The 26,560-nt window shown below is 42.6% G+C and overlaps 1 protein-coding gene across 3 annotated transcripts in view; it reads left to right on the top strand.

The window, feature by feature from the left end:
* Positions 1-26,560, top strand: part of SGSM1 (small G protein signaling modulator 1) — a 556,432-nt gene that overhangs the window by 140,487 nt on the left and 389,385 nt on the right. For 2 of the 3 annotated variants that reach the window (XM_068239081.1, XM_068239098.1), the window contains exons 12-18: positions 840-969; positions 5,631-5,769; positions 10,275-10,339; positions 18,844-18,989; positions 19,250-19,378; positions 23,678-23,860; positions 24,056-24,127. In XM_068239081.1, coding sequence (XP_068095182.1) covers positions 840-969; positions 5,631-5,769; positions 10,275-10,339; positions 18,844-18,989; positions 19,250-19,378; positions 23,678-23,860; positions 24,056-24,127 — 864 coding nt within the window. Of the gene's footprint in view, positions 1-839; positions 970-2,955; positions 3,103-5,630; positions 5,770-10,274; positions 10,340-18,843; positions 18,990-19,249; positions 19,379-23,677; positions 23,861-24,055; positions 24,128-26,560 lie in introns of all 3 variants that reach the window. The other variant, XM_068239072.1, reaches the window with a different exon arrangement.

Below are 26,560 nucleotides of genomic sequence, written 5' to 3'. Positions count from 1 at the left end.
TCGGCTCCCTCATTCATCCACTTATTATGGGAGTGCCCCCCTATCCGTGAGTACTGGCGACAGGTTGTGAAGTTTTTTCACATTAAGATGGGGTGCTCTGTATCGGTGGACCTGTTGCAATGCATCCTGGGAATGTTTACGGACGAGAATATTTCGACTGACACAAAAAAAACGAATGAGCGAAACACTGTTTGCTGCAAGGCAGGAAATCATGCTGAAGTGGCTTGGCCCTAGTATTCCTTCCAAGGTGGAATGGATTAAACCGGTAGATAGGGGACTACCATACAAAAAGCTGATATATGCCCATAGAAATGCTCTTGCTAAATTTGGTAGGATCTGGGATAAGTGGCGAAATCGTTAATCTGTGGCATGGCTTGAAATCTTACCCAAGTCCCAGATTTACCATCCGGATAGCAGTGTTGAGACCTAGAAGTTTAGATACTCCAAACTTTATCAAACTATCAGACCTCTCATTTTAGCACTGGCTGAGATAATTTTACATTTATGGTGGCATTATGTATTAAAGGTTTTGCTATCTCTATGGTTCCTCCTTACTGTCATGTTAAAATGTGGTGTGTGACTGCCCATGATTACGTTTTATCGTAACTGACGTACTTACAATATTGTATCCTTTGATATTTCTCTTCCAGTTGGATATTTCATTGTCTCAATAATTTGTATGCAACTGTTTGTATTATCTGTTGTACTTCACTAAACTCCTTTTGTGTTAAAAAAAATAATTCTTAGAATTATTGCTTTTATCCCTGAAAACAAATGATAAGCCCCATCACAATTCAGTTTAAAAACTGTGTAACACCGTATTCCATCATGTCATGCAGGGCAAAGTGTTCCCCAAGCTAAGAAAGCGAAGTCCTCAGGGTTCCTCAGAATCCACCTCAGATAAAGAAGAAGATGAAGCAACGGACTATGTTTTCAGGATTATATACCCAGGAAGCCAATCTGAGTTTGGTATGACTTTTTTTTGGAACAGAGCTACATTATGTTACGTTCCTTAGTTAAAAATCTTTTTATTGCTTTTTTGCCCTAGGAAGTATTTGCTCATATGTTCCCCCCTATTTTCCTCAGAAGATAAATAGTTCATAGTGACCAAAGTTAAACATTTCTAAATACACTTTAACCCCAAAATGATGTTCTCCGGGCTGGTTTTCAAAACCAGTTTATAAAGCTGCAAGTTGAGTGCCCTTATTGTAATAGCACACAATGAGACATTACCGCATTTGCCCCTCCTCTCCTCCTAAATTTCAATGTGTTGAAGGATAATTCCATTCCCAGACTACTTTGTCAGTCTACTAAGGCCGTGTTCGCACCTGTAAATGCAAATCACAATCACCTATCCATAGCGATTTTGCATTACCTTTTTTGGTGATTTTTCAGCAATTACGTTTTGCGATTCTCATTCCAGTAAATTAGAATAGTGAAAATACTTCATGCAGCGCGCTTGCGGTCTGCGATAATAGCAGATGCGCCACAATCACTGCCGTGAGAGTAATCCCATAGAATTACTTGTGCAGCAGCACATTGCTGATCGCTGGCGATCAGCAAAGTGTGAATCCAGTGTGAATGGACCCTAAAGCAGAGTTCTGGGTGGGCCAGGAGGGGTAAATGACAGCTCACACAACAGACAAGCACTGTTAACAAAGGATAATGTACACAATTAAATTAAGTAAACAAGAATAATCTTCTCTACCTTAGTCATTCCGAACTACAGAACATGTACCTAAGGTAAGACACCATAACACAGTGTAACAGAATCTTATGAAAACAGTAGTATTTAATAATTGGCTATTAACTTTCTATCTGGCCTTATTGGAAAACGTTTCAGTCCCATCTCTGTAACTGAATGTACACTTTAAAGAGGAACTCCAACCAAGAATTTAACTTAATCCCAATCAGTAGCTGAAACCCCCTTTTACATGAGAAATATATTGCTTTTCACAAACAGACCATCAGGGGGCGCTCTATGACTGATATTGTGGTGAAACCTGTCCCCCAAGAAGCTCTGAGGACCGCGGTGCTCCTGGCAAACTGCCACAATATAACAGTGTTCACAGACAGGAACTAGCTGCTTAGAGCTGTCTCTAACGGCCAAAACAGCTAGCAGCAGCTACATAACCTGCCCACAGTAAAAATGTCACCATGTCATAAATGTCAGAATGTAAATCGGGGAGAGGAAAGATTTTACAATGAGCAAACACTGACTAAATCATTTATACATAATTATTGTAAAAATGAAGCACTTTTTTTATTACATTATTTTCACTGGAGTTCCTCTTTAATACACACTTAAAATTATGATCGTTAAAAAGTGCTTCATTCTAAATTCTTCCTCTCGAGAGCCTTTTATTTCCCTGTGCCGATGCATGGTTTTAATGAGGGCTGTAAGGGAACCAGAGAGAGAGAAACTGTAGACTCAGATACAACTGGTTTCATGTGAATGCCCAACAGCAATGGACACTGACTGGAGAAGGCCTATGTGCCAGCAAATTGAGTCCTACAGAAAAAGACACTATTTTGTCCCATGTGCACAGTCTCCTCATGCCTGGCAGTTTTACTCATTGCTTTTACTGCTGGCAACATTTGTTGAGTCACACACTAATTTCATATGATGTCTACATTTCAATATTACCAGCTCAAGATGCATCACTGCTGCTATAGATAGACTCACTAATGTGTCATCTTAATAGCTAAGTACCTTAACTAGAGTCTGCTCTTTGCTCTCCCACAGACAAAGCTGAATGCTTTGGAATTCCTAGACATACCTGGTAGTGTCTTTTATGGGATTTCTTAAATCCTTGCAGTATGTGCAGTATGCCAGGCAATATGTCCACCAATGAAATCTAGCTGAAATCAAAATGAACAAAGTGATAGGTGATCTTGATAAGAACAGTTGTTATTTATCTTTCACTTTCTGTTTCCATGTTCCTTTATTTGTAGTTGCTGTGCAGCATCATTGTCATCCTCCAGATTCACACTTCCCATGTTCCACCTCCATTTTCCATGCGAGGCCCAAGAGCCCAGCAAGTCAAACTACAGTGTTCGAAAAACAAGCCGAGACATCTTGCCACAATCCCACCATATCGGGTTTGCTGTCACACCCCTCATAGCAATAATTCCTTTCAGATCATTGTGCTGGATTAATCATGCTGCCATTTGAATGTAAAGAAGCATCAATACAACATGTAACCAGTATAGAACATTTCATAGGCAAAACATTTATTGGATTTCTCTGTCAAGTAAACTTGTGTCATATTCATTCATGTAATTAAATTAACTCAACTCTGAGATTGTGGATCAATTAAAAGCAATTGAAAGTCATTCTTCAAATTGACTTTAGAAATTGTTGGACAGTTAGGAATTGTAAAATGCTTGGACCATGGCCATGCACTGCTATGGTGTAATTCCAAGTACAGAGAAAGTGGGGTTTGAGCATTACTATATGTTTCTTTATGCCCGTATTTACACTGAGTCTAACTTAAAGTGGATCTAAACTCAGACCTTCCTATCTGCTCTAAAAGATTAGGCACAGCATTGCAGTCGTCACCTTTATGTACCTTTATGTATAGTGAGGACTAGCAATACAGCAATGCTTACTTTGCATTTGTGATGGCTTTTGCCGCTAGTTGACAAATAATTGTTAATAAATTCATTTCAGGTTTGGAGAACTGCGTATGTTTTCCTCTGTTCTCCAGCCTTGTAGAGACTTAGGAAAGCAAACCCAAGTTACTGATCTCACCAAGCAAATTTTCAAATTAAAATAAAGTAGTCTAAGTCACACTGCTTTCTAGTGCAGATCTAATGAGGCTAATGTATGGGATGAGAAAGGGAAAAATGGTCCATGGCCATGGCCAAAATCAGATGGTCCATGGCCACTAATGAGATTTCACCTTCAACTCTTTAGAAGGCCTTTGGAACTGATTGGTATGAGCCTTTGGAACATGATTGGTTGCTTTTAATTGCTGCAATTTGCATGTTGTTCTTTGCTATTTTAAATACATCAGAATATGGCACTAAACAAATGAAAATAGTGTTGATTGTGTATTATAACTCTGAATACTATATACAGAGTATAGCTGGAGCACATACATGCATTCATCACTTGTATATACTGGTTGGTTTCTTGAGTAAATGGCAGCATGGTAAATATCAGCTCTTACAGTAGCCCATTCAGAACCAATCAACCACAGCGCTACATGAAACTAAAAAGCCTGTGTGAGAAGAGGGATAATACTTCTTTCTGGTTCTTGGTGACTAGGGATCTTTGTATTTTGATTAAATAAGCAAAATTAGGCCATAATTGGCACTGCTTTAATTATACATGCGATCATCAATGCAACTGTGTATTGTAAATACATTTATTTCTGATTATGTGACCACAATAATCTTACCAGTTTGTGTTCATGATCTGTTGTAGATGCTGCAGATCTAGTTTCACATCTCTGTAATTTGTGTTTTATAACTTTGTATAACATAAGGCTTCTCAGAACTAAAGCCCTATTGGTGTAGTTCCTGTGGGCAGAACCACTCACCAGCTTCTTGCATTGCTCATGAACTGTACTGGTGAAGCATCAGTGCAGCAGTCTGTGCTTACATCACTACCACAAGCTATAGCAAAGGTGGCATTCTCTCTTTCAGTTATTTGTTTCTTCTACATTCTGGAGAACCCATCTGAGGACTTTAAAGCCATTGTTTTATTTGAAATCCCCTTGAAAGAGCAGGAATTTCAAGTGTAGATGAGCACATAGAGATGTCAGAGCTAAAACTGGTGAAAGTGTAGTGGACGTTTTATTTGTATTGTATTCAATTTTATTTTCATCTATACGTTTTCATCCTAGTAAGAGCAGAGGTAATATTATTTCAGTTGGTTGACTAAATGACTCCTTTGAAAAAGTGAGCGGAAGGCAGAATCATAGGCAAACGTGGATGAAAAGAACAGAGAACAAGCATAGTGTAGCAGCAAACTAACCAGCTGAATGGGCTTCACAATAATAGGCACTAAGGGGAACATAGTAGAATGACTTGCATGCCACCCAGGGCTAATACAATTTCAGACATAACACAGAACCAGTAGTAGTCACTCCAGTCAGGCTAATAACTAGCACACGAGGAGCAAGAGGCTGGGCTATGCACAATAAGACAAACTTTAAAGGGACCTCTGCTCAGACTCACGTGAAGCCAGATTAGTAGACAGAGCATACAGTAGTATTGTAGGTGAGAAGAGGAGAGAGATCAGGCGACAACCCAAGGTTAGAAAAAAGACTTCGAAATAGAGGAATCCAAGTCCATGTCCACACTATCACTCCAGGATAAGTCCAAAGGTCCAACGATCACAGGCTGTTGCCACGCACTCAGTAACTGCTGGAAAGCATTCAGCATCCACATTAAATATAACTTTAGCATCCCCTTCCTTGCCATGAGGAACATGTGTACTCACATCCAAGCCATTACCCATAAATAAGTGGATGTGGTTTTCTAAATATTTTTTTTCTATCTCATATGTTTGATTCCCTGAAAAGCTGAAGTTAATGAGGTGTAATTTGAGATTGTACAGTGCAAAAGAGAACCGTGACTTACCGGTAAATGTGTTTATTCCATTATTATCTCTTCTCTAGTGCCTCAGGATTTTATAGATCCTCAGGGGGTTGGGTTGCCATCTATGTGGCAGCCTAGTACGCGCAAATCCTCCTGCTCCTCATGCTCACAGAGTGGCTCTTCAGATGGGGGTCCTGCCAATGGCTGCAATCATGAGAGGTATGCCTTACTACGGCTTGTCCACTTCATTTACTGCATCTAACAATGGGTATGATATGAAGATATAGGAAATGTAAAATGTGTTTAAAAATGTGGCATCATTCTACTTAAAATAAATGTTCCATTCTATGCATTGTATATGGCCACCATAACAGTACTGAGGGTTATAGCACACTAATGCTAGTCACACACAGATTAATGAATGCCGTTGTAATGGAGTGCGGAGATTCCGCCGTACGGTCTGACAGCGAGGCGGCTGGTGCCGCGTTCAGACCGGCGGTTTCTCCGCAGCAACATACGCTTGGGTTGTCTGAGCCTAGTAGTGCACACAGATGGAGAGCTACGCACGCACGCACTAACAGGCAAGTCCTTCATGCCAATAGGAGAGGGATTGTAACGGAGTCCAGAGACACCGCCGCGCGGTCTGACAATGAGGCGGCTGGTGCCGCGTTCAGACCGGCGGTTTCTCCGTAACAACATGCGCCTGGTTTGTCTGAACCTAGTAGTGCACACAGATGGAGGGCTACACGCACGCGCGCGCGCTGACAGGCAAGCCCTTTATGCCAATAGGAGAAGGATCAGGTGATCTGGACGATCAGCTGATCCCAGAACAGCGGGCGATTGGCTGACTGGGTGGTGCTGAGGAGCACCTTGCTATATATACTTCCTCCCTGTCAGTTGCCAGTTGTCTGCCGTTGCGAATGCTTATGTGTTAGCACTCAGACCTTAGTCAGATCCTCCAGTGTGGTGGAACCAGGTGGACCTGGGAATCCACACTTAGCCAGAATTCTGTGTTATTATTGTGTTATTCTTAAGACTAGTTCCAGGGTGTTGAGACCACGGACCTCACAACCAAGACTAGGGAAACTGTATCATCATTGTGTATATCGTAGACCAGTCCCTGGGTGTTGAGACCACGGACCTCACACTCTAGACTAGGCATCTGTTTGATATCTGTTATGACCTATTGCTCTCCTGACCTTCCTTCTGCTCTCTGATTCGGTACCTACGCCTATCTGATTACTGTTGCCAACCCTGCCTGTCCCTGGTTACCGAATCAGCCTTCTGTCTCTGTACCTAAATCTGCTCGTGTGTTCCCGACCCGGCCTGGCCGACCTCTCTAACTGATACCCCCTCCTGGGGTGTTCAGTAGCTGCAGAGACTCCCTATCTCCCAAAGGGACCTCTCTGCAATCCAGTCAGGGACTCCATCTCAAAGGAGTCCTTTGACTGCAGTAGAGTCTGATTCCCAACAGTCAGGGAATCACTGGCTCATATACTGTCGCACCAAACACTTACACTTGTCAGGTGTCCAGAGGTTAGTTATACTTGTATTATTGGTGATTCTGCAGACCATTAATAATCGGGTATATATCTGTATTCTTGGTGATACTGCAGATCACCAATAATCAGATTCTCTCTGTGTGTTGACACCGATCGTTACAGCCGTTGTTTAGAACAAGACAATTGAAAAAGATAGGAGTTTGTATTCCCCCCCCCCCCACACACACACACACCTGTGTGGGTTTCCTCTGGGCACTCTGGTTTCCTCCAACAGCCCAAAACATACATCTACAGTAAGTTAATTGGCTTCCCGCCAAAATCGTCCCTAGACTACAATGGACTACAATGGACATGTAACTATGGTAGTGATTCGATTGTTAGCTCCTCTGAGGGACAGTGATGGCTAACCTTGGCACTCCAGCTGTGGGGGAACTACAAGTCCCATGAGGCATTGCAATACTCTGACAGCTCTAAGCATAACTTGGGGAGGCAGAGGCATGATGGGATTTGTAGTTTTGTCACAGATGGAGTGCCAAGGTTAGCCATCACTGGTTTATGACAAGACTGTATACTCTGTAAAGCACTGCAGAAGATGTCAGCGCTATATATATACTAAGTAATAATAGCAGACGTTTCTAAGGCTCTTTTTAATACTCAATTCCTTGAAAACACAGTTCAAGTCAATTCAATCTAATCAAATGTTATAGGCTCTCCTGTGATTAGATTGCGTTTGAGTGAAAATACTTCACCATGAATCAGCGGGTCTTAAGTTTGCAGTCTGATTTTGCAGAGATCTGCTCATTCTCAAATCAATATTTTCATCTTGAAATCACATCTTTGTTGCCTGGCACTGGATCTAACTACGTTTGGATCACAGAAACCAGCTCCAGGCTTTGCTGCTGTCTCTGCAACCTGATTGCCTAAAGGCTTGTACACATGCTAGATAAAAGTCATTTGAAATGTCTGAGGAATTACAGATTTTGTGTATGTAGCTTAAAGCGGAATATAACCCTGCATTTCAACTTTGCTCTAAAACATTATTTACAGCATATTATATGCAAAAAGCATTTTTTTTTTTACTAGACCAGCATTGGAAGGGTTAAACACAGAGGTTTAAAGTTCCCTGGAGATATATGCAGAAGTTCAGATAGATGCATTCTATTTAGTTAAATGTATCTATTGAGAAATGTTACACACTCTTTGGCTGTCCTCCAGCTCCTGAGAGAGTGAGTCACATTCAACACTTAGGGCCCTTTTCCACTTGCGCTAGCGGAATCGCAAAATCGCAAACCGCTAGCGATTTTACAATCGCTAGGGTTTGCTAAATAACATAGGAATCGCGGTAGGGTATTTCCACTACCGCGATTCATTTTTTCCTGAAACGCGATCGCGGCGCGGAGCGATATATGCCATGATTTTGCTATGCAGTGCATAGCATAGCAAAATCGCGGCCGCAAACGTCGGGAAATCGCCGGTAATTTTTTAGTTTTGCGATTCAGCAATCGCTAGCGTTCAGCGTGAACGCTAGCGACTGGTAGGGGAAAAGGGCCCTTAGATACATTTATGTAAGCAAAATGTATCTATCTCAGCTTCGGATGCGTCTGCAGAAATCTCCAGGAACTTTAAACCTCTGTGTAACCCTTCCAATGCTGGTCTAGTAAAAAAAAAAATGCTGGTTGCATATAATATACTGTAAATAATGTTTTAGAGCAAAGTTGAAATGCAGGGTTATATTCCGCTTTAACAATACACGACCAATATCAAGTATTCTGCCAGTAAAACCGGTGGATAAACTTAGGCGTCTATTGGGCAGAAATAGTGCTGGTGTGTACAAGTCGTTTAAACGACATTGTATCAGAGCATGCGCAAATGTTATGTGAAATATCGCTTTCCGATTGTGCGTTCAGTTTTCGAAAGACATAATCATTTGCAATATCGGTGTGTGGATGTAGTCCATCTCCTGGGAAAAAATGTTTGAGTGACGTCGTTTACCTGTGTGTGCCGACTTTTATCTAGTGTTTATACAAACCTTAATGTAAGTTCCTGGTGTTCAAACAGGATGTGAATTCAGCAGTGTCCTTCCTGACTGACTCAGTGATCAGTAATGTGACTTGAGGGTAGTATAGTGTAGCATCAGTGGGGTAAATGGCTGGAGGTGAAGAAAAACAGCAACATTGGCTATCATTCATAAAGCATTTCCGCATGTGGAAATGCTTAAAACAGCTGACTTTACCAACCACTCGGCAAAATCAGTATTCATAAAGCCTCTTTCCGCATGGAAAAATTACACTACCGAGCAGAGTGATAAATCACCGCCTTGTGCGGTGATTATCGGTACAAATGTAGCAAAATGTTCATTCATGAAGATCACCGCAAGCGGTGTGAGGTCGGGAAGTACCGCTCACTCTGATGTGGCGATATCAATGTAAGTGAATGGAGACACACAGACCTCCCAGGCAGCTGCAGCAGAGCGGAACACGGAGAAATGTATCAACTCGGAAGCTTCCGTGTCTCCGCAAGCCTACCGCCTGCCTACCGCCAGCTTAGCTCGGGGAATCTCCGCACTGCTTCCGCACACGGATACATCTTTATGAATGCCCACCCAGAAGTCTAAAAATCCGCCAGCGGTGTTTTCCCGCACTGATTCTGTTTACCGACAGCCTGTTCATGAATGATAACCTTTGTGTGAGGAATGTCATGCTTTTTGGCCTTAGACCTCATTCACAGTGGAGCATCTTACTAACGATTTCAGCAGTGCTTTCAATCCCTGGTGATCGCTAGCATTTTGAAAAGCACTACTGCAATGTAAAGTGTATAGCAATGTTCACTTTTAGCAATCCCCAGTGATTAGCAAAGGTGCTGCATGCAGCATTTTTTTTTTTTGCGATTTCAGAGCGATTGCATTTCAATATTAAAGAATTACAAAGAGCTATCGCTGCAAAATCGATTTCCTGTACAGTGAAAAATCACAGGAAAATCACTTTACAAAATGACAGTGAGTTTGCTAGCATTCTGTGATTCCCAATGTAAATGGGGCCTTACTTACCTGATTAAAGCAGTGAAGTCACTAATTAATGTGTGAAATATTACTCACGGGCTACTTTTAATGCTTCCTGCTTAGATGTAAAAGTACAGTTTTTCTTCAAGTAATGATTGCAGCAACATTTTAATATTTTACATTTGAAAAATGTACTAACCATTTTAACGTATGTTTCCTTCTAGAGCGCCTCTCAAAATGTTATGTGATAATATGAAGTATCAGATTGTCTCAAGAGCCTTCTATGGGTGTAAGTATAAACTGTATAGTTTTATTTGCCAAATGTTACTTTGTCTATACTAGTGGGAAATACATGTAATTGTGTACATTTTAGAAACTTATCAGGAATATGTTAGGTAATGTATGTATATTAGTGATAGTATTTTCCCGCACAAAGGAAACTCTCATTCACTAATCCTAGAAAAGGTGACTTTTTGGTTCTGATTTACTAAGGTTATTGTGATGATCGCCTCTGTGTTGCCCGTTCTGCTTTTCAGACACTACTGCAGCCAGGCAATGCTGACTGCTGTTTGCATGGCTTTCCTTGCTTTCATATTGAGTGTCCTGTTCATTTGCAGTTCTTCTGCATTCCGTTATGGCCTGGCTTGTTCTTCTGAATCCAAATACTATGCTGTTTGCATAGTTATGCATGAGTTAATGAGATGCACTTGTTTTTCTCAGCTTGCAGTCTGCAAACTAAGTGAATGCAGATTGATCTATTACCATTTGCTCGTCTGGCTTTTTGCATGTCCGCTTCTGATTGGCCGCTGCTTGCACAAAAGTCATTTCCTGGGTTTTCTCTGTGCCCCACTAAGGCCCAGTGCACACCAAAACCGCTAGCAGATCCGCAATACGCTAGCGGTTTTGGGAGCTGATTTCAGAGCGATTCTAGGTATGTTTAGAGAGGTTTTCTAAACATACCTAGCGGTTTTGGGTGCGTTTTTGTGTAGCAGATTACACATATTGTTACAGTAAAAGCTGTTACTGAACAGCTACTGTAACAAAAATGCCTGGCAAACCGCTCTGAAGTAGCGTTTTTCAGAGCGGTTTGCGTTTTTCCTATACTTTACATTGAGGACGAAACGCTTCCGAAATCCGCAAACGCGCAGCAGGAGGCACGTTTGTGGCTTGGCAAAAATCGCAAACCGCCGGTGTGCACCATCCCATTGCAATACATTAGACAAGCGTTTTTATAGGCGGATGCGGCCGGTGGATCGCTCCAAAAACCGCTCAGTGTGCACTGGGCCATAGGCCTGAAACACACCAGAGGAGTTTTTCTGAGCGTTTTGAGTTTTTAAATCTGCTGCTAATGTTATCCTATGTGTCTGTGCACACTGGAGCAATGAGGTTTTGTAAAAAACCCCATAGCATTACATTGGGAAGAGCTTTTGAAACCTCTAAAAGCTCTTCCCAGTGTAATGCTATGGGGTTTTTTACAAAAGAAGCAGCAGCAGATTTAAAAACTCAAAACGCTCAGAAAAACTCCTCTGGTGTGTTTCAGGCCATACTGTCAGTTCACTCTGACTGCGGTCCTGGGTTCATGTTATTTCATGTCTTGTTCTTCCTGTGATATTTAGTCTAGTTTATCTTAGTTATCTTGTGGAGTTGTGTTGCCTCTCCTTCTAGTTCAGGTAGCTCCAAGTCTAGTTTATCTTAGTTAATCCTTTGGAGTGCGTTTGGCTCTCCTTCTAGTGCAGAGAGATATCGTTTTGTATCTATTATTGTTAGTTAGGGCATTCAGTATGCTTGGGACTATTGTACGTAATACGTGGTTTCCGTACTGTAGCTAGTTGTTAGCCATCGCTGGTTTGTGTCATATGCTGGTTCGCCAGTGTATGCGCAGACCAGCGCGTTTGTTATTTTCCATTGCGTTCGCGAATGACTGTGTTTTATTTCTGTGTCTTGATTTTCCTTACTACTCTTGTCTTGGACCAATTCTGGTCAGCTACATTTCTAGCTACCTTTTCCGTACCTGCCAGTGGGTCCTTTCCACTTGCAGATGATGTACTGGCTGTGGCTCTCCCCACAGCCAGCTGTTATTTATTTGTGCCTGCTCTGTAAAATCATTTAGAATGCTGAGCAGTGTGTAAACTGCAAATATTAGAGAATGATGCAGTGTTATAAAAAAAAAAAAAAACTAACTGAAAATCAAAATATTTTCTTTGCTACTAATGTTTTAGTAATTTTCCATACTACACATACAATTAATTGTATCATTTTTTTTTTTCCGCTTTAGTGTCTCTTTAACTGTTGTGTTATTTCAGGCACTTTTAGGTTGCCCTGAATTTAAAGGACAACTGTAAGGAGAGGGATATGGAGGCTGCCATATTTATTTCCTTTTATGCAATACCAGTTGCCTGGCTATCTTGCTGATCCTCTGCCTCTAATGCTTTTAGCCATAGACCCTGAACAAGCATGCAGCAGATTAGGTGTTTCTGAGATTATTGTCAGATATGACAAGATTAGGTGCATGGTTGTTTCAGGTGTGCGATTCAGACACAGTTGCAGCCACATAGATCAATAGGCTGCCAGGCAACTGGTATTGTTTAAAAGGAATTAAAAATGGCAGCCTCCATATACCTCTTTACTTCAGTTGCCCTTTAACCTGCTGGGCGGTCTGGACGAGCTCAGCTCGTCCAGTACCGCCGGAGCCTGCCGCTCAGGCCCTGCTGGGCCGATTTGGCTCAAATAAAAAGCAGCACACGCAGCCGGCACTTTGCCAGCCGCGTGTGCTGCCTGATCGCCGCCGCTCTGCGGCGATCCGCCGCGAGCAGCGGCGAAAGAGGGCCCCCCTAGCCGCCTGAGCCCAGCGTAGCCGGAACAAAAAGTTCCGGCCAGCGCTAAGGGCTGGATCGGAGGCGGCTGACGTCAGGACGTCGGCTGACGTCGATGACGTCACTCCGCTCGTCGCTATGGCGACGATGTAAGCAAAACAAGGAAGGCCGCTCATTGCGGCCTTCCTTGTTTATTCTGGGCGCCGGAGGCGATCGGAAGATCGCCTCCGGAGCGCCCTCTAGTGGGCTTTCATGCAGCCAACTTTCAGTTGGCTGCATGAAATAGTTTTTTTTTTATTAAAAAAAACCCCTCCCGCAGCCTGCCTGGCGATCTTAATAGAACGCCAGGCAGGTTAAAGGTAACCAGGGATAAACGTTCCACACAAAATAAACATATCAGTCGATAGCTTGTAAAGAATAAATGCTCTACCTGATAATTTCGCCACTCTGGTGTGCCTTTTTTAGTGTTTTTTTATCCATTGTTGCTCCAGGAAAAATCCAATATGGCCACCAACTCCCTTCTTCTTCCGGGTTATGAGTTGTTCTGGATGTGCTGTCTAGGCTATATGAGACTAGGTTGTTATCTAGGCTGTATGAGAAAGGCTGCTGCAGCCTTTCATCTGTGTGCTTTCATTTTGGTATGGTGTGCAGCTGCCTGTAGAAAGTGTCTCTCATAGGAATTAAACTGCAGTCATCATCATTATCTATGCAGAGTGCACACAGAGCACACAGATCATATTGCAGCCACACTTGTCTGTTTTAGAGCTTCTCTCTCAGCAGCAGCAGCCCCTCCCATGTCATCAGAGCTCTCAGTATGCAAAGCAGCAAAGCTGAGCCAGGAGGGGGCAGGCTTTGGCTTGGAAAGACTCCACAGAAGAGTGATTCAGCTATAATGATTCCAGGTCAAACCTAGACTGAATACTCAGTCGGGGATTATTATCACAGCTGAAAACAGACTAATTAAGCAGATAAGAAGGAAACTAAAAGCAGGGTAGGTGTTTACTGTCATGTTCCCACTAATAAATGTAGTAAAATACATGAGGGTGCTTCCTCTCTGGTTCTCTTTAAAGTTTTCATTGTAGGTGCTGGCACTAAGCTACTCCAAAGGCTAAGGATTTATGTGCGCTATACACATCAAGAGCTTGTGCAAACAAATGGAAAAAAAAGAGTTTCAATTCTTTTGTCAAAATCTGACACTTAAATCACTATAGTGGGATTGGTGCCATTGAAAAGCTCTGTATGATTTTCATTTGGACACAATGGTAATGTGCACAGAGCTTAATTCACTAACCTTTTGTTTTAAGTATAGCCTTAAAGTAAACATGAAGCAAAAATAAACATATGAGATAATGAATTGTATGTGTAGTACAGCTAAGAAATAGAACATAAGTAGCAAAGAAAAACGTCTCATATTTTCCAGTACAGGAAGAGTTAAGAAACTTCATTTGATATCTATTCAAACGAGCTTCTCTGAGCTCTTTGACCCAACTTGGGTGAAGACAGTCCTGTTTTCTGAAGCACTTATCTCAACCAGTCTCTCACTGTTTCTTGGTTGTTTAAGGTTTTACTGCAAGAAAGTTCAAAGGGTCATTAGCTCTCCTCTGTTTCATAGTTCAAAATACAGAGTATGATTTGTAAACTACAAATATGACAGAACGATACAATGTTATAAAAAAAAAAGCTATATAACTGAAAAATAAAAATAAAGGTGGCCATACACTCGTTAGATTAGCATCAGATAGATCATCAGATAGATGTTCTGATCTATCTGATGTGTTTAGGAACATTTTTTACTAGGAACAGATTTCCAATAGATTTCGGTATGAAATCTATTGAAAATCGATCTGATGGCATTTTTTGCCATCAGATTTCCATTAGGTCCCATGCAAATTGATAAGTAATCTCTTCAGATCGACCTAGATTTTCCATCATGTCAGATCGATCGAAATCGGTCAAAATCGGCCACAAATCCATTGATCGGCCGAAAATCGGCGGAGTGAATGGCCACCTTAAGAGACTGTTTTCTTAGCTACTACTGCTCTATTCATTATCCGTACTGTACATACAATCCTTTCTCTTCAGGTTCGCTTTAAGCCTGTTGGGACAATTCTCTGCAAACATTGCACATCTGTGCAATATTTGCCATTCTTTTCTGGGCCAGATCCAAAGGTTTTACCGTCTGATGCCTCCCTAAGTTCCCGATTACTCAGAATCAGTGGGAGGCATCAATGCTCTCCTTTCGCTTTAGGGATCCTCCTTTTAAACAGTCCAATACCTCAAATTAAGACAATCAAGAACACTTACAGGAAGGAAAATCTTTATATGGGCGGAGTACTGTAGTATTATTATTTAGTGTTTATATAACACCAACATCTTCTGCAGTGCTTTACAGAGTACTTAGTCTTGTCACTAACTGTCCCTCAGAGGGGCACACAATCTAGTCCCTACCATAGTCATATGTGCATGCATTGAAGTCTATGGCCAATTTAGGCAGAAGCCAATTAGCTTACCTGTATGTTTTTGGGATGTAGAAGGAAACTGGAGTGTCCGGAGCAAACCCACGCAGACACAATGAGAATAAACAAACTCCATGCAGATAGTGCCCTGGCTGGGATTTGAATAAGGGATCCAGCACTGCATGGCAAGAGTGCTGTCCACTATGCCATCATGCTGCCCTTCAGTTTTGTTTCTATATTAAAGAGACACTGAAGCGAGACTAAATCTCGCTTCAGCTCTCATATATAGCAGGGGCACGTGTGCCCCTGCTAAAACGCCGCTATCCCGCGGCTAAACGAGGGTCCCTGACCCCCCAACCCACCCCCCGCAAACCTTGGTCGGAAATCTGGTCGCAGATTAGCCCTTCCTAGAGGCAGGGCTAACGGCTGCAGCCCTGCCTCACAGCGCGTCTATCAGACGCGCATCGCCGCCTCTCCCCCGCCCCTCTCAGTGAAGGAAGACTGAGAGGGGCGGGGGAGAGGCGGAGATACGCGCTGACAGGCGGTTAGGCCTGCCCCAATGCGGAAGCGCTCCCCCGCATTACGGAGGGGATTTGGGGGGACAGGGACCCCCGGTAAGCCACGCTATAGCGGCGTTTTAGCAGGTGCTAAACGTGCCCCTGCTATATATGAGGTCTGAAGCGAGATCTATTCTCGCTTCAGACTCTCTTTAATTCACAATATTTTACTACATCAAATCTCATTTTATTGCTTGATAATTTTTGACATTTTTCTGTATTCATTTCTATGCACTATTTTGTATAAAATAAACGATTAACATTTTTTTTGTGGGAAAAGGGCGTGATGGTAACGTTGTCTCTGAAAAGCAGGATTCTCTGCAGAGGATATTCAGCACTAGTGCCAAAGACTAAAATGGGTTAACCATTAGATCTTTATATATGTTACGGCCACAACCCGAAGTGTGGCCACTTCATGTTCTGGCCAGCCACTTCGGGTTCTGGCCGGCCAATGTGCGAAGTGGCCGCAGCGCAGCGGCCAATGTTAGAAATGTTATGTTTATGCCGTCTCGCTGCGGCCAAATTTATGACAACTTGCTTAATTAAATTAAATATAGCCGGCGGCAATGTAATAGATGAAGCCGCCGGCTTTCGCACTGCCACTCTCCTCTCCCCGGCTCCCATACAATAAGTAGCAGCCGGCGGGGACATGAGAGTCGTTCGGCGCGACAGGGGAATCCTGCCGTTCCTGCAGAGCGGGTGCTGGCAGAAGCCTCCCCACTCTGCTGCCCCTGCCGTGACGAACGACTCTCCGGCTGCATGTCCCCGCCGGCTGCTACTTATTGTATGGGAGGCGGGGAGAGGAGAGAGGCGGGGGGAGAAGAGAGGCAGTGCGAAAGCCGGCGGCTTCATCTATTACATTGCCGCCGGCTATATTTAATTCAATTAAGCAAGGTTGTCATAAATTTGGCCGCAACGAGACAGCGTAAACATAACATTTCTAACATTGGCCGCTGCGCTGCGGCCACTTCGCACATTGGCCGGCCAGAACCCGATGTGGCTGGCTAGAACGCGAAGTGGCCACACTATGGGTTCTGGCCGTAACATATATACCGTATATACTCGCAAGCAAGCCGACCCGCATGTAAGCCGACCCCCCCACTTTTACCCCAAAAAACAGTAAAAAATGATTGACCCTCATGTAAGCCGGGGTAGGAAACGCTGGCCGCGTGATCCCCCCAGTATGTCCCAGTATAGCTAGTATAGTGCCCAGTATAGGTAGGTAGTGCTCAGTATAGCAAGTAAAATGCCCCAGTATAGCTAGTATAGTGCTCATTATAGCTAGTATAGTGCTCAGTATAGCTAGTATAGTGCTCATTATAGCTAGTGAAGTGCCCCAGTTTAGCTAGTATAGTGCTCAGTATAGGTAGGTAGTACTCAGTATAGCTAGTAAAATGCCCCAGTATAGCTAGTATAGTGCTCAGTATAGCTAGTATAGTGCTCAGTATAGCTAGTATAGTGCTCAGTATAGCTAGTGAAGTGCCCCAGTTTAGCTAGTATAGTGCTCAGTATAGTTAGTATAGTGCCCCCAGTATAGCTAGTATAGTGCCCCCAGTATAGCTAGTATAGTGCCCCCAGTATAGCTAGTATAGTGCCCCCAGTATAGCTAGTATAGTGCCCCCAGTATAGCTAGTATAGTGCCCCCAGTATAGCTAGTATAGTGCCCCCAGTATAGCTAGTATAGTGCCCCATTATAGCTAGTATAGTGCCCCATTATAGCTAGTATAGTGCCCCCAGTATAGCTAGTATAGTGCCCCCAGTATAGCTAGTATAGTGCCCCCAGTATAGCTAGTATAGTGCCCCCAGTATAGCTAGTATAGTGCCCCCAGTATAGCTAGTATAGTGCCCCATTATAGCTAGTATAGTGCCCCATATAGCTAGCATAATGCCCCAGTATGGGTGGGTAGGTGCTGTCCCTCCCCGCTCCCCCTGCGGCCGCCGCTGCTGCTATTACCTCAGGCGGCGCCGCTTCCTCTATCCCCGTCCTCCTCCGGTAGTAACTCATTCACAGCAGCGCGCCTCTCGCTGCTGTGATGACGAGGAAACCATAGAGAGCGGCTTCCTGTAGCGTGATGCCGTTACTATGGGAACCGCTCTCTATGGTTTCCTGCGTCATCACAGCAGCGGGGGGCGCGCTGCTGTGAATGAGTTACCGGAGGAGGACGGGGATAGAGGCAGCGGCGCCGCCTAAGGTAATAGCAGCGGTGGCCGCGGGGGGAGCGGGGAGGGACAGCACCTATCCACCCACCCACCCACACATGACTCGCAAGCAAGCCGACCCCCCAACTTTTGGCCCACTTTTGGGGGGTCAAAAATTCGGCTTGCTTGCGAGTATATACGGTAAGTTAGTTTCAACACAAAAACTTGACATTTCAACTACAACTGTCTAAATTTGGCGGGTTCTCTTTTTACACTAATATACAAGGGGAGTTTAGAAACTTGCATTTCTTGTGATTAATATTCTGACAAAAGTGTGTAGGTTAAAGTAGAACTCTAGCACTTGCTTACATGTAGCTGAGCAAAGTATGCATAAACAAGTAGAAATGCATTGTTTGTAGCAGGGACCAGTTTTAGAAAGTTTTCACTCATCCATTGTAAGGGCTGAGACACACCAGAAAAGCTCCCCAAACGCCAGAGGTTTCAAAAGCTCTTCCCAGTGTAATGCTATGGGAGTTTTTTTACAAAACTTCATCACTCCAGTGTGCACAGACACATAGGATAACATTAGCAGGAGGTTTCAAAAACTCAAAACGCTCAGAAAAACTCCTCTGGAGTGCACCAGGCCTAAGATAGAAAAGTGTGAAAAGTCTCATTCAGCACTTCTCTACAACTATAAACTAAAGTGGATTTTTTTTAAGAAACAGTAATAAAAGTCTTGTATAAGCCCGTTTGTAATGTATCTTCTGTTACAGCACTTGGTTGTTGTTGTTGTTGTTGTTGTTATTATAATTGTTATTCTTATTATAGGGCTTGCCTACTGCAGACACCTCTCTACTGTAAGAACGCACCTATCAGCACTGGTAAATCATAAAATCGTGTATCCCGATGTGCCAGCTGATGCTAATGGAGGTCTGACTGTAGATTTTTGGCGAAAGTACTTAGAAGACAGCACAGTAAGTACATCAAATATTTCCCCAATTTACACTTGTTTCAGTTCAGTATAATTGTGTGCTCACAGAAAGTTAGCATTGAAATTTATTGTTCAGCTGAATTGTAAATATTCAAATATTTTAAGTTTCAGTTTTTATGCTATTGTATTTTATAATGGAAATACAAATGATTAAACATTTTATTTTTCTGTAAGGATATTATACTTTCGTAGCCCATTATAACATTCTTTCAGAGTGCCATATTTCTCTTTAATTTTTATCAGAGCTATGAAGAGCAAGAATTATTGCGGCTTATTTACTATGGAGGAATTGAGCATGAGATCAGGAAGGAAGTTTGGCCTTTCCTTCTTGGACATTATCGATTTGGAATGACAGAAGGAGAGAGAAGAGAGGTTGGTGTCTTTCTTATGACTTAAAGCAAACCTGTGTAATCCAGAGATACCTTAATGGATCCTTCAGAGGCTTCCCACATCCTCCTCCTGTCCCTCAGAGGTTCACAACCTGCTCCCATCCGTAAAGAAGTGAGGCCACACAGCGCAGGCACCGGTCACTTTGCACCTGCGCAGTAGCATGGAGTCACTCAGGCTCAGCAGAAAAAGCCATGTATAGATGTGATTACATCACCTGGCCAGGCCATTACTGTTGTCACTTCAATCTGCAGCAGCTGTGGCAGGGACAGTCAAGATGGTGGACCACATACGCACAAGGGAGAGGGAGCAGACGGAGGTCCATTGACATATTTTTTATTACAGTTGCACTGCTTACTTTAAAGTGTGCATGGCTTATGTGGGCCCGCTAAGGGTACTGTTCCGTTAGCGGGGCCCCATGATTGGGGGAAAGGGAAGGTTAGTGTTAGGAACAGGAGAAGGGGGAGGTTAGTTTTAGGCATTGGAAAGTTTAGTGTGCATATAAGGAACTTAGTAACAGCAGAAAAGTTAGAAATAGAGTAGTTATACAAGTATGCCAAATATTTAAAATATTCAAAAATGCTGTACACAGTGTTATGTGGTTAATGTCATAATTATTATTATTGCACTCATTAATGAATGACTTATTGCACATTTTGAGTAATTATCCTATAAAATAAAAGCCCCGTCCTTGCATTCGTGTCAGGAAGGGTGGTCTGTGCATTTGTAGCACAGGGCCGTGGGTGTGCGTTTGCATGGGGCAGCGGCCTTAGATGGGCACTCGCGACCTTGGGCATTGCACGCGCTGACAGGCACTGTTCTTTAGCACCTGTTATGTAGTAGGAATAATACAATTCTCTCAAAGTTTAAAAAGTTTATTATGGGAAAAAAAGCTACTTTTCAGTCTGTTTGTATGTATGTCGATGGATCTAAAACGTCTACCTGATGGTAGGAGCTCAAACAAAGAATGTCTAGGGTTAATATTAGCCTTGCTGATGTTTTTGGCCCTCTTCATACACTGAACAAGTGGTTTTAATGTTCTGGCTTATCCGTGTATATCTGTGGTAAGCTGGTCCAGTTCTTTGAATCAGCACATAGGCAACCATTAGTTGGTACATGAAATCACTGCATTAATTGAATCATGCTTTTTCTGCTCTGTTAATTGGAGTAATAGTCAAACTGTGTTAGGCTGTTGGACCTAATTTGTGCTCTGCTGGCTTAGAGAAAAGCTGAGCTACATGGGTGTGAAATCAGTGTGTTGGAAGTGAAGTGACTGCCAGCAAGCAGCATGAGCATGAGATTACATGGTTTTGCCTAACGGTAGAGAGGAAATTATGGTCAGATTGACTGAACAGAAAGATCGGCATGTTTCATAATAGCATGTTTTATGTGTGTGATTTTCTTTTCTTTTAATACTGTCTTGTAAATTGCCATTCTAATGAAAAATGTTACGATGGTAAAGCAATATTTAAAATGAAAGGCTTATGTTATCCAAAGTGAACTGAGAGGTTCATTTACCAAACATAAGTAAACACGTGATTGCCAATAACTGCTCACACTAGCCAAAATATTTCCATACACTGTACATGTGCTAATTCCACCACTATCTGTGATGGTCATCAGTGCTTGCTTTCTGTCGAGCTGACAAGGCTATTACGGGTATGTATTTAATCCATGTAGGGGTGTTTTTAAAACATTTTAATTAGTATTATCCGCCGTTTGTCCCTCATAAAGACTGCTGCCCTCTCAACAATACCAGCCCACATGGCCTATGACATTAAGCGGTACTCTTCAAAAGGTGCAAAAGATGGGCAACAAGGCAAATCAAAGTCTAATGTTATGGTTTCTTCCCCACTACTAGTAGCCAGGATAATATGGGAATGGGAAACGCCCATTAATAAGGTGTCCCATAGTAATCTACTCCTCTCCTCAGTATTTATGACTCCTTACCTAGTTACCAGGGGTGTAGCAATAGGGGTTGCAGAGATTGCGACCGCATCGGGGCCCTTGGGCCAGAGAAGCCCCAAAGGGCCCTTCCTCAACTACAGTATTAGCTCTCTATTGGTCCTGTGCTCATAATAATTACTTCTATAGATACTTTGAATAGTGGTAATCATTAACAAACTGTTCCCCACCCCCTTCTTGCACCTCTGACACTGTAGCTGCCATAAGCAGGTTTTGGTGCGCCATATCAATTGTTATGTATAAAGTGCTTGGGGGCCCCGTTGTAAAACTTGCATCGGGGCCCACCGCTCCTTAGCTATGCCACTGCTAGTTACCATAGATTTTACAATTACAGACACCCATACCTTACAAACATTTTAATTAAATAAACACCATTTTAAAAAAAAGCTCACTCAAATACATTTTCTCCCGTTTTCATCTGTATACATGTCTTTATACTTCTGTTTAGTGTCTTTTCATTTTTTTGTCAAGTTTTTTGGTAATTTTATTCTTCTCCTTTAAATATTCTGTAAGTCTTTTCTCTTTTTTGATCTTTTTTTCCTTCTCACTTGCTAACATGTCGACTGGTGTCCATTCTTGCTGCATCCTGCCACTGTAATGACCTCTCTAGGACATACTGTGTTTGTTAAAATACTTGCCAAAACAGAAAGTGTTTGCAAGTATTCAGCGTCCCCAGAGCAAGAAGGCAGTGAATGAATCTGAAAATCATTCCTTTATGTCCCTAAAAAGCCAGCCATACATCCAGAACTATTGGTTTTCAGCATGTCTGTTGATCTTACAGAGCCATATAAGGTACAGACAGACTAAGTTACAGACAGATTTCTCTGTCTGTTTCGGGCTTCAACATTTCAGGGTATGGATTGACATGGCTTTGTGGAAGAGGTGTTACAAAATACCTAATTACATCATGGAAAACCAAAAACTCCAGGATGTTTATAGAGCTTTAAAGGGCTCCCTATTAAAATAGAAGGTATTTGCAAGTATCCAGCCTCATGTAAGCCAAAAATTCCTCCCCACAGTAAATCACTTTATAACAGAGCTTCTCTCGGGAATATGTGCAATTTTCCTTTAACCACTTGCTGCAAAATGAAGGCATCAAAACATTCTGTTTGACCCTGATAACTGCAAACAGGATATTTTAATGCATCTCCCACTGTCATGAGTGCACTTTCCTTCTGTGCACCCCCCCCCCGGACTTACTCATCTGTGATTTGTAAACAATAAAGTATTTCCTAACCCAATCAAAGTGCTTGAGAATGAATAATCATGGCTTCAGAGAGAAATCATTGATCGTTCATTCAAATGTAAACACAAACACTTCCTGTGTGCTTGAACTCTGTTCAAATCAAACAGAATAAAGTGTGTGTTGGTTTCTAGGCTGCGAGACGCGTGAGGGGTGAGTGCTCACCGCTCCCACCACCGCCTTGCAGCTGCAGTTCCCCATCAGGTTCACTCAGGCAAGATGTGGTGGGCGGTGCAGCTGCCAAGCAGCCTAGAGAGCTTCACACGTCACTCACGTCATGGGACTGTGATGAGGGGACAGAGGAAGAAGTCCATGTGTGTATTCCTCTTCCAATCCTGAACTAGCCACGCAGTCTTCCATCAGGTCTGGCTGTGCCTGACAATTGTGGTTGGCTAGCTCCGATTTGTCTAGCAGTACATAAGCTGATATGCAGAAAATGTTTATTGTAGGTGCAGCACGGCTTGAAAAAGGAGGTCTCTTACTCCAAAACATTGCAGTGCCGGTCCTTACCTACACAGTCGATACTGATACTGATCTGGAGTGCTGCTGGACCGACTGAGGCACATCAACCTGAGAGAATTAAGGAGTGTTCCACCAGTATTTCCAAAACTATAGGGGATGGAATTTGAGGAATAGAGTATTTTTCATTTTTTTCTTGTTTTCCCCTTTAAAATGCATAGAAAATAAAGTAATTTCTGAAAACTAATATCACCCATAAAAGGCCTAATTTGTGGCAAAAAAATATAGATAATTTAGGTGTGATAAGAAGTGATGAAGTTATTGCCAAACGAATGGGAGGCAGTGCTGAAAGGTGAAAATTGTTGTTGGGGTGGGGGAAGGGGGTTAAACAGTCTGTGGAGTGAATTGGTTAGGTAGTAGAAATACAATTCAAGTAATCTAGGGCTAGTGAATCTGTATAGTACTAGACACCTTATATTTCACTTGTGAATCACAGCATTCTGTTTCTGTTTAAATACCTCCTACACTGGCGGATTCCACATCCCTTGTAGTACATTGAGTTTAGTAGAATACTCGTTAAGCATTAGCAGACATGATTTCCTCTCTTTTATTGACAGGTGGATGAACAAATCCGTGCCTGCTATGAGCAGACCATGGCTGAGTGGCTTGGCTGTGAAGCTATTGTTCGTCAAAGGGAAAAGGAGTCCCATGCAGCTGCCCTGCTAAAGTGTTCATCTGGAGCCAGCCTAGACATTCAAATCCAAAGGATGATGCACAGAGACTCCACAGTCAGCAATGAGGTCAGAACAGTTGTAACACCACTGTGAACAATCTGCTCATTTCTAAAGAGATTTGATACCATCTTGTTGAGGCACAAGCTGAAAATGTTTACTACATTTACATGACTTTTTATTGCGATTACATCTTACTTGTCTTGGTGTGCCGTAGTTATGCCCTGTCATTGAATGTGAAATGTTGTTTGACTTGTTTTACAGTCTTCCCAGAGTTGTAGTTCAGGCAGACAAGATCATGCACGCCTACAGAGTGACTCCAGTACAAGTACACAGGTAAGCATTCTTGCACTGGTCACGTGTCAGTACATATTTCATTCATGCTTTGGATATTTTATGAACTATTTCCGCAATAACCCTGAAAGAATTTTAAATCATTTCCGCACAATGTTTAATAGGACTGCACAGCTCCACTCTGTATGATCAGTGTACAGGCCAGGAATTTGGGGTAGACACATTCATTATCCTTAATATATTAGGACATATCTAAGGGTCATTTCTTGTTTAAAGTACACCTGTAACCTTAAAACAAAATAGATACCTCACAAGGGGGATGTTCCAGAGGCTTCCCCGGTCTCCCTACATCCCTCCTGCGCTGCATCGTGACTCACTTAACAATCTTCAACATTGAAGTCAAAGGTTGCTCGTGGCTGTGCTCCCCTCCACGTGCAAGCTTGATCGCACTGCACAGGCACAAAGCACACCACACTCCTGCATAGTAGCATAGAGGTGCTTGTGCACAGCTATTTTCTTCTTGAACAAGTGGTTGTGTACTACTGTGCAGGTGTGAGCTCAATGGCACCTGAGTAGTGGATGTGCTGTATGACTGTGTATTTTCTGTATTACCCTTGTGTGTAACAAGTGCAGTATATGTATGTAGACATAGTTTGTATGACTGTCATTGTAAAATACCACTAAGGATGTTGACACTGTTTAAAGGGGCACTATAGCAAAAGATTATGCTGTTCCCTTATCCGCAGCATTAGTTGTTTAACCATTTATGCTCTGCTGCGGTGCCGCGCTTCGGCGCGCCCCCGTGCGTGATCGCAGGCTTGCCCCCGTGCCCCTGTGTTGTCCCCCGGTAGCCCTGGGATCAGTGAACGGGAAAATGGTTCCCGATCACTGATCCGTGTCCCCAGCAGAAAAACCGAAGCGCTCTTACTGGAGGCTTCAGTCTTTCTGCACAATAAAGTTTCCCCATCCGTCTTGTCCTCACAGTTAGCGAGAAGCACAAAGAGAAAAAAATAAACTGAAGGTGGCTATCTTGTGGCCAAATAGTAAAACTACATCTACATATTTTTTACATTACAATTTACACATATAATAACATTAAAAATTAACTGTTTATTTCCCACACCAAAATATTACCCAAATACAATTTTTTATGGAAAAAAAAAAACAATTACAATTAAAAAACAAAAACATAAATAGTTACCTAAGGGTCTGAACTTTTTAAATATGCATTTGAAGGGGGTATACTAAGATCATTTTTTTAAATTATAAGCTTGTAAATAGTGATGGATGCAAAACGGAAAAAATGCACCTTTATTTCCAAATAAAATATTGGCACCATACATTGTGATAGGGACAAAATTTAAATGGTGTCATAACCAAGACAAACGGGCAAATAAAATACATAGGTTTTAATTATGGTAGCTTGGATTATTTTAAAGCTATAATGGACTATAATCCTGTTAAAATGCATTTATAAAAACATAATTCTTAGCAAATGTACCACCCAAAGAAAGCTTAATTAGTGGCAGAAAAAACAAGCTATAGATCAATAAATTGTGTTAAGTAATGATAAAGTTATTAGCGAATGAATGGGAGCAGAAAATTGCTCTGATGCATAAGGTGAAAAATCCCCGCAGGCTGAAATGGTTAAAATTGACAGCATAATTTTTGCGGACATTAACAAGTACGTTTTTATGCGTTACAGGTACAATGCGTAAACATTTACGCATTGCACCTGTAACGTGTAAAAACGTACTTGTTAATGTTCCCGATAGCTTCCTGCACCAGCGGGAATGCGTAAAAATGTACGCATGGCGGCCGGCCAACTCCTAGTCGGCAAAAATGAAACTAGCTGGCAGCGGGGGACCGGAAGAACCATGAGTGACTGCGAGGGCACAAGATGGCTGCAGGGGGCTGGTAGATGCCCCAGGTAAGCGTAACTCGTTTTTTTTTTTTAGCGTTAAGATTCCCTTTAAGATGCAAATCTATCCCATTCCAGTCACTTTCAAGATTGTCTGCTCTCCTTAAAAATGAGACAATCTGGTCACAGTTGAATCTTCTGAATTTCTTGCCCTAGTTAAGTGTACTAATATCTCTATGTTACAATCACTGCAAAAGTCACTCCACAAAAGACATTTCGGTGGTCCTCAATCTTTAAAGACCCTCTATCTAAGCTAGGAGTGTACAATGATTAGCTTTCAAGGTCATTAGAGGCCTATTAGGGATGAAAAAAACTCATTTTAACCACCTGAGCGGTCTGGACGAGCTCAGCTCGTCCAACACCGCCGGAGGCTGCCGCTCAGGCCCTGCTGGGCCGATTTACATCAAATAAAAAGCAGCACACGCAGCCGGCACTTTGCCAGCCGCGTGTGCTGCCTGATCGCCGCCGCTCTGCGGCGATCCGCCGCGAGCAGCGGCGAAAGAGGGTCCCCCCAGCCGCCTGAGCCCAGCGTAGCCGGAACAAAAAGTTCCGGC

Source organism: Hyperolius riggenbachi, chromosome 1, assembly GCF_040937935.1.
Source record: "Hyperolius riggenbachi isolate aHypRig1 chromosome 1, aHypRig1.pri, whole genome shotgun sequence".
In the NCBI taxonomy this organism is placed as follows: Eukaryota; Metazoa; Chordata; class Amphibia; order Anura; family Hyperoliidae; genus Hyperolius; species Hyperolius riggenbachi.
Note: the sequence above shows the minus strand (reverse complement) of the source record. Positions and strands in the feature narration are given on the sequence as shown.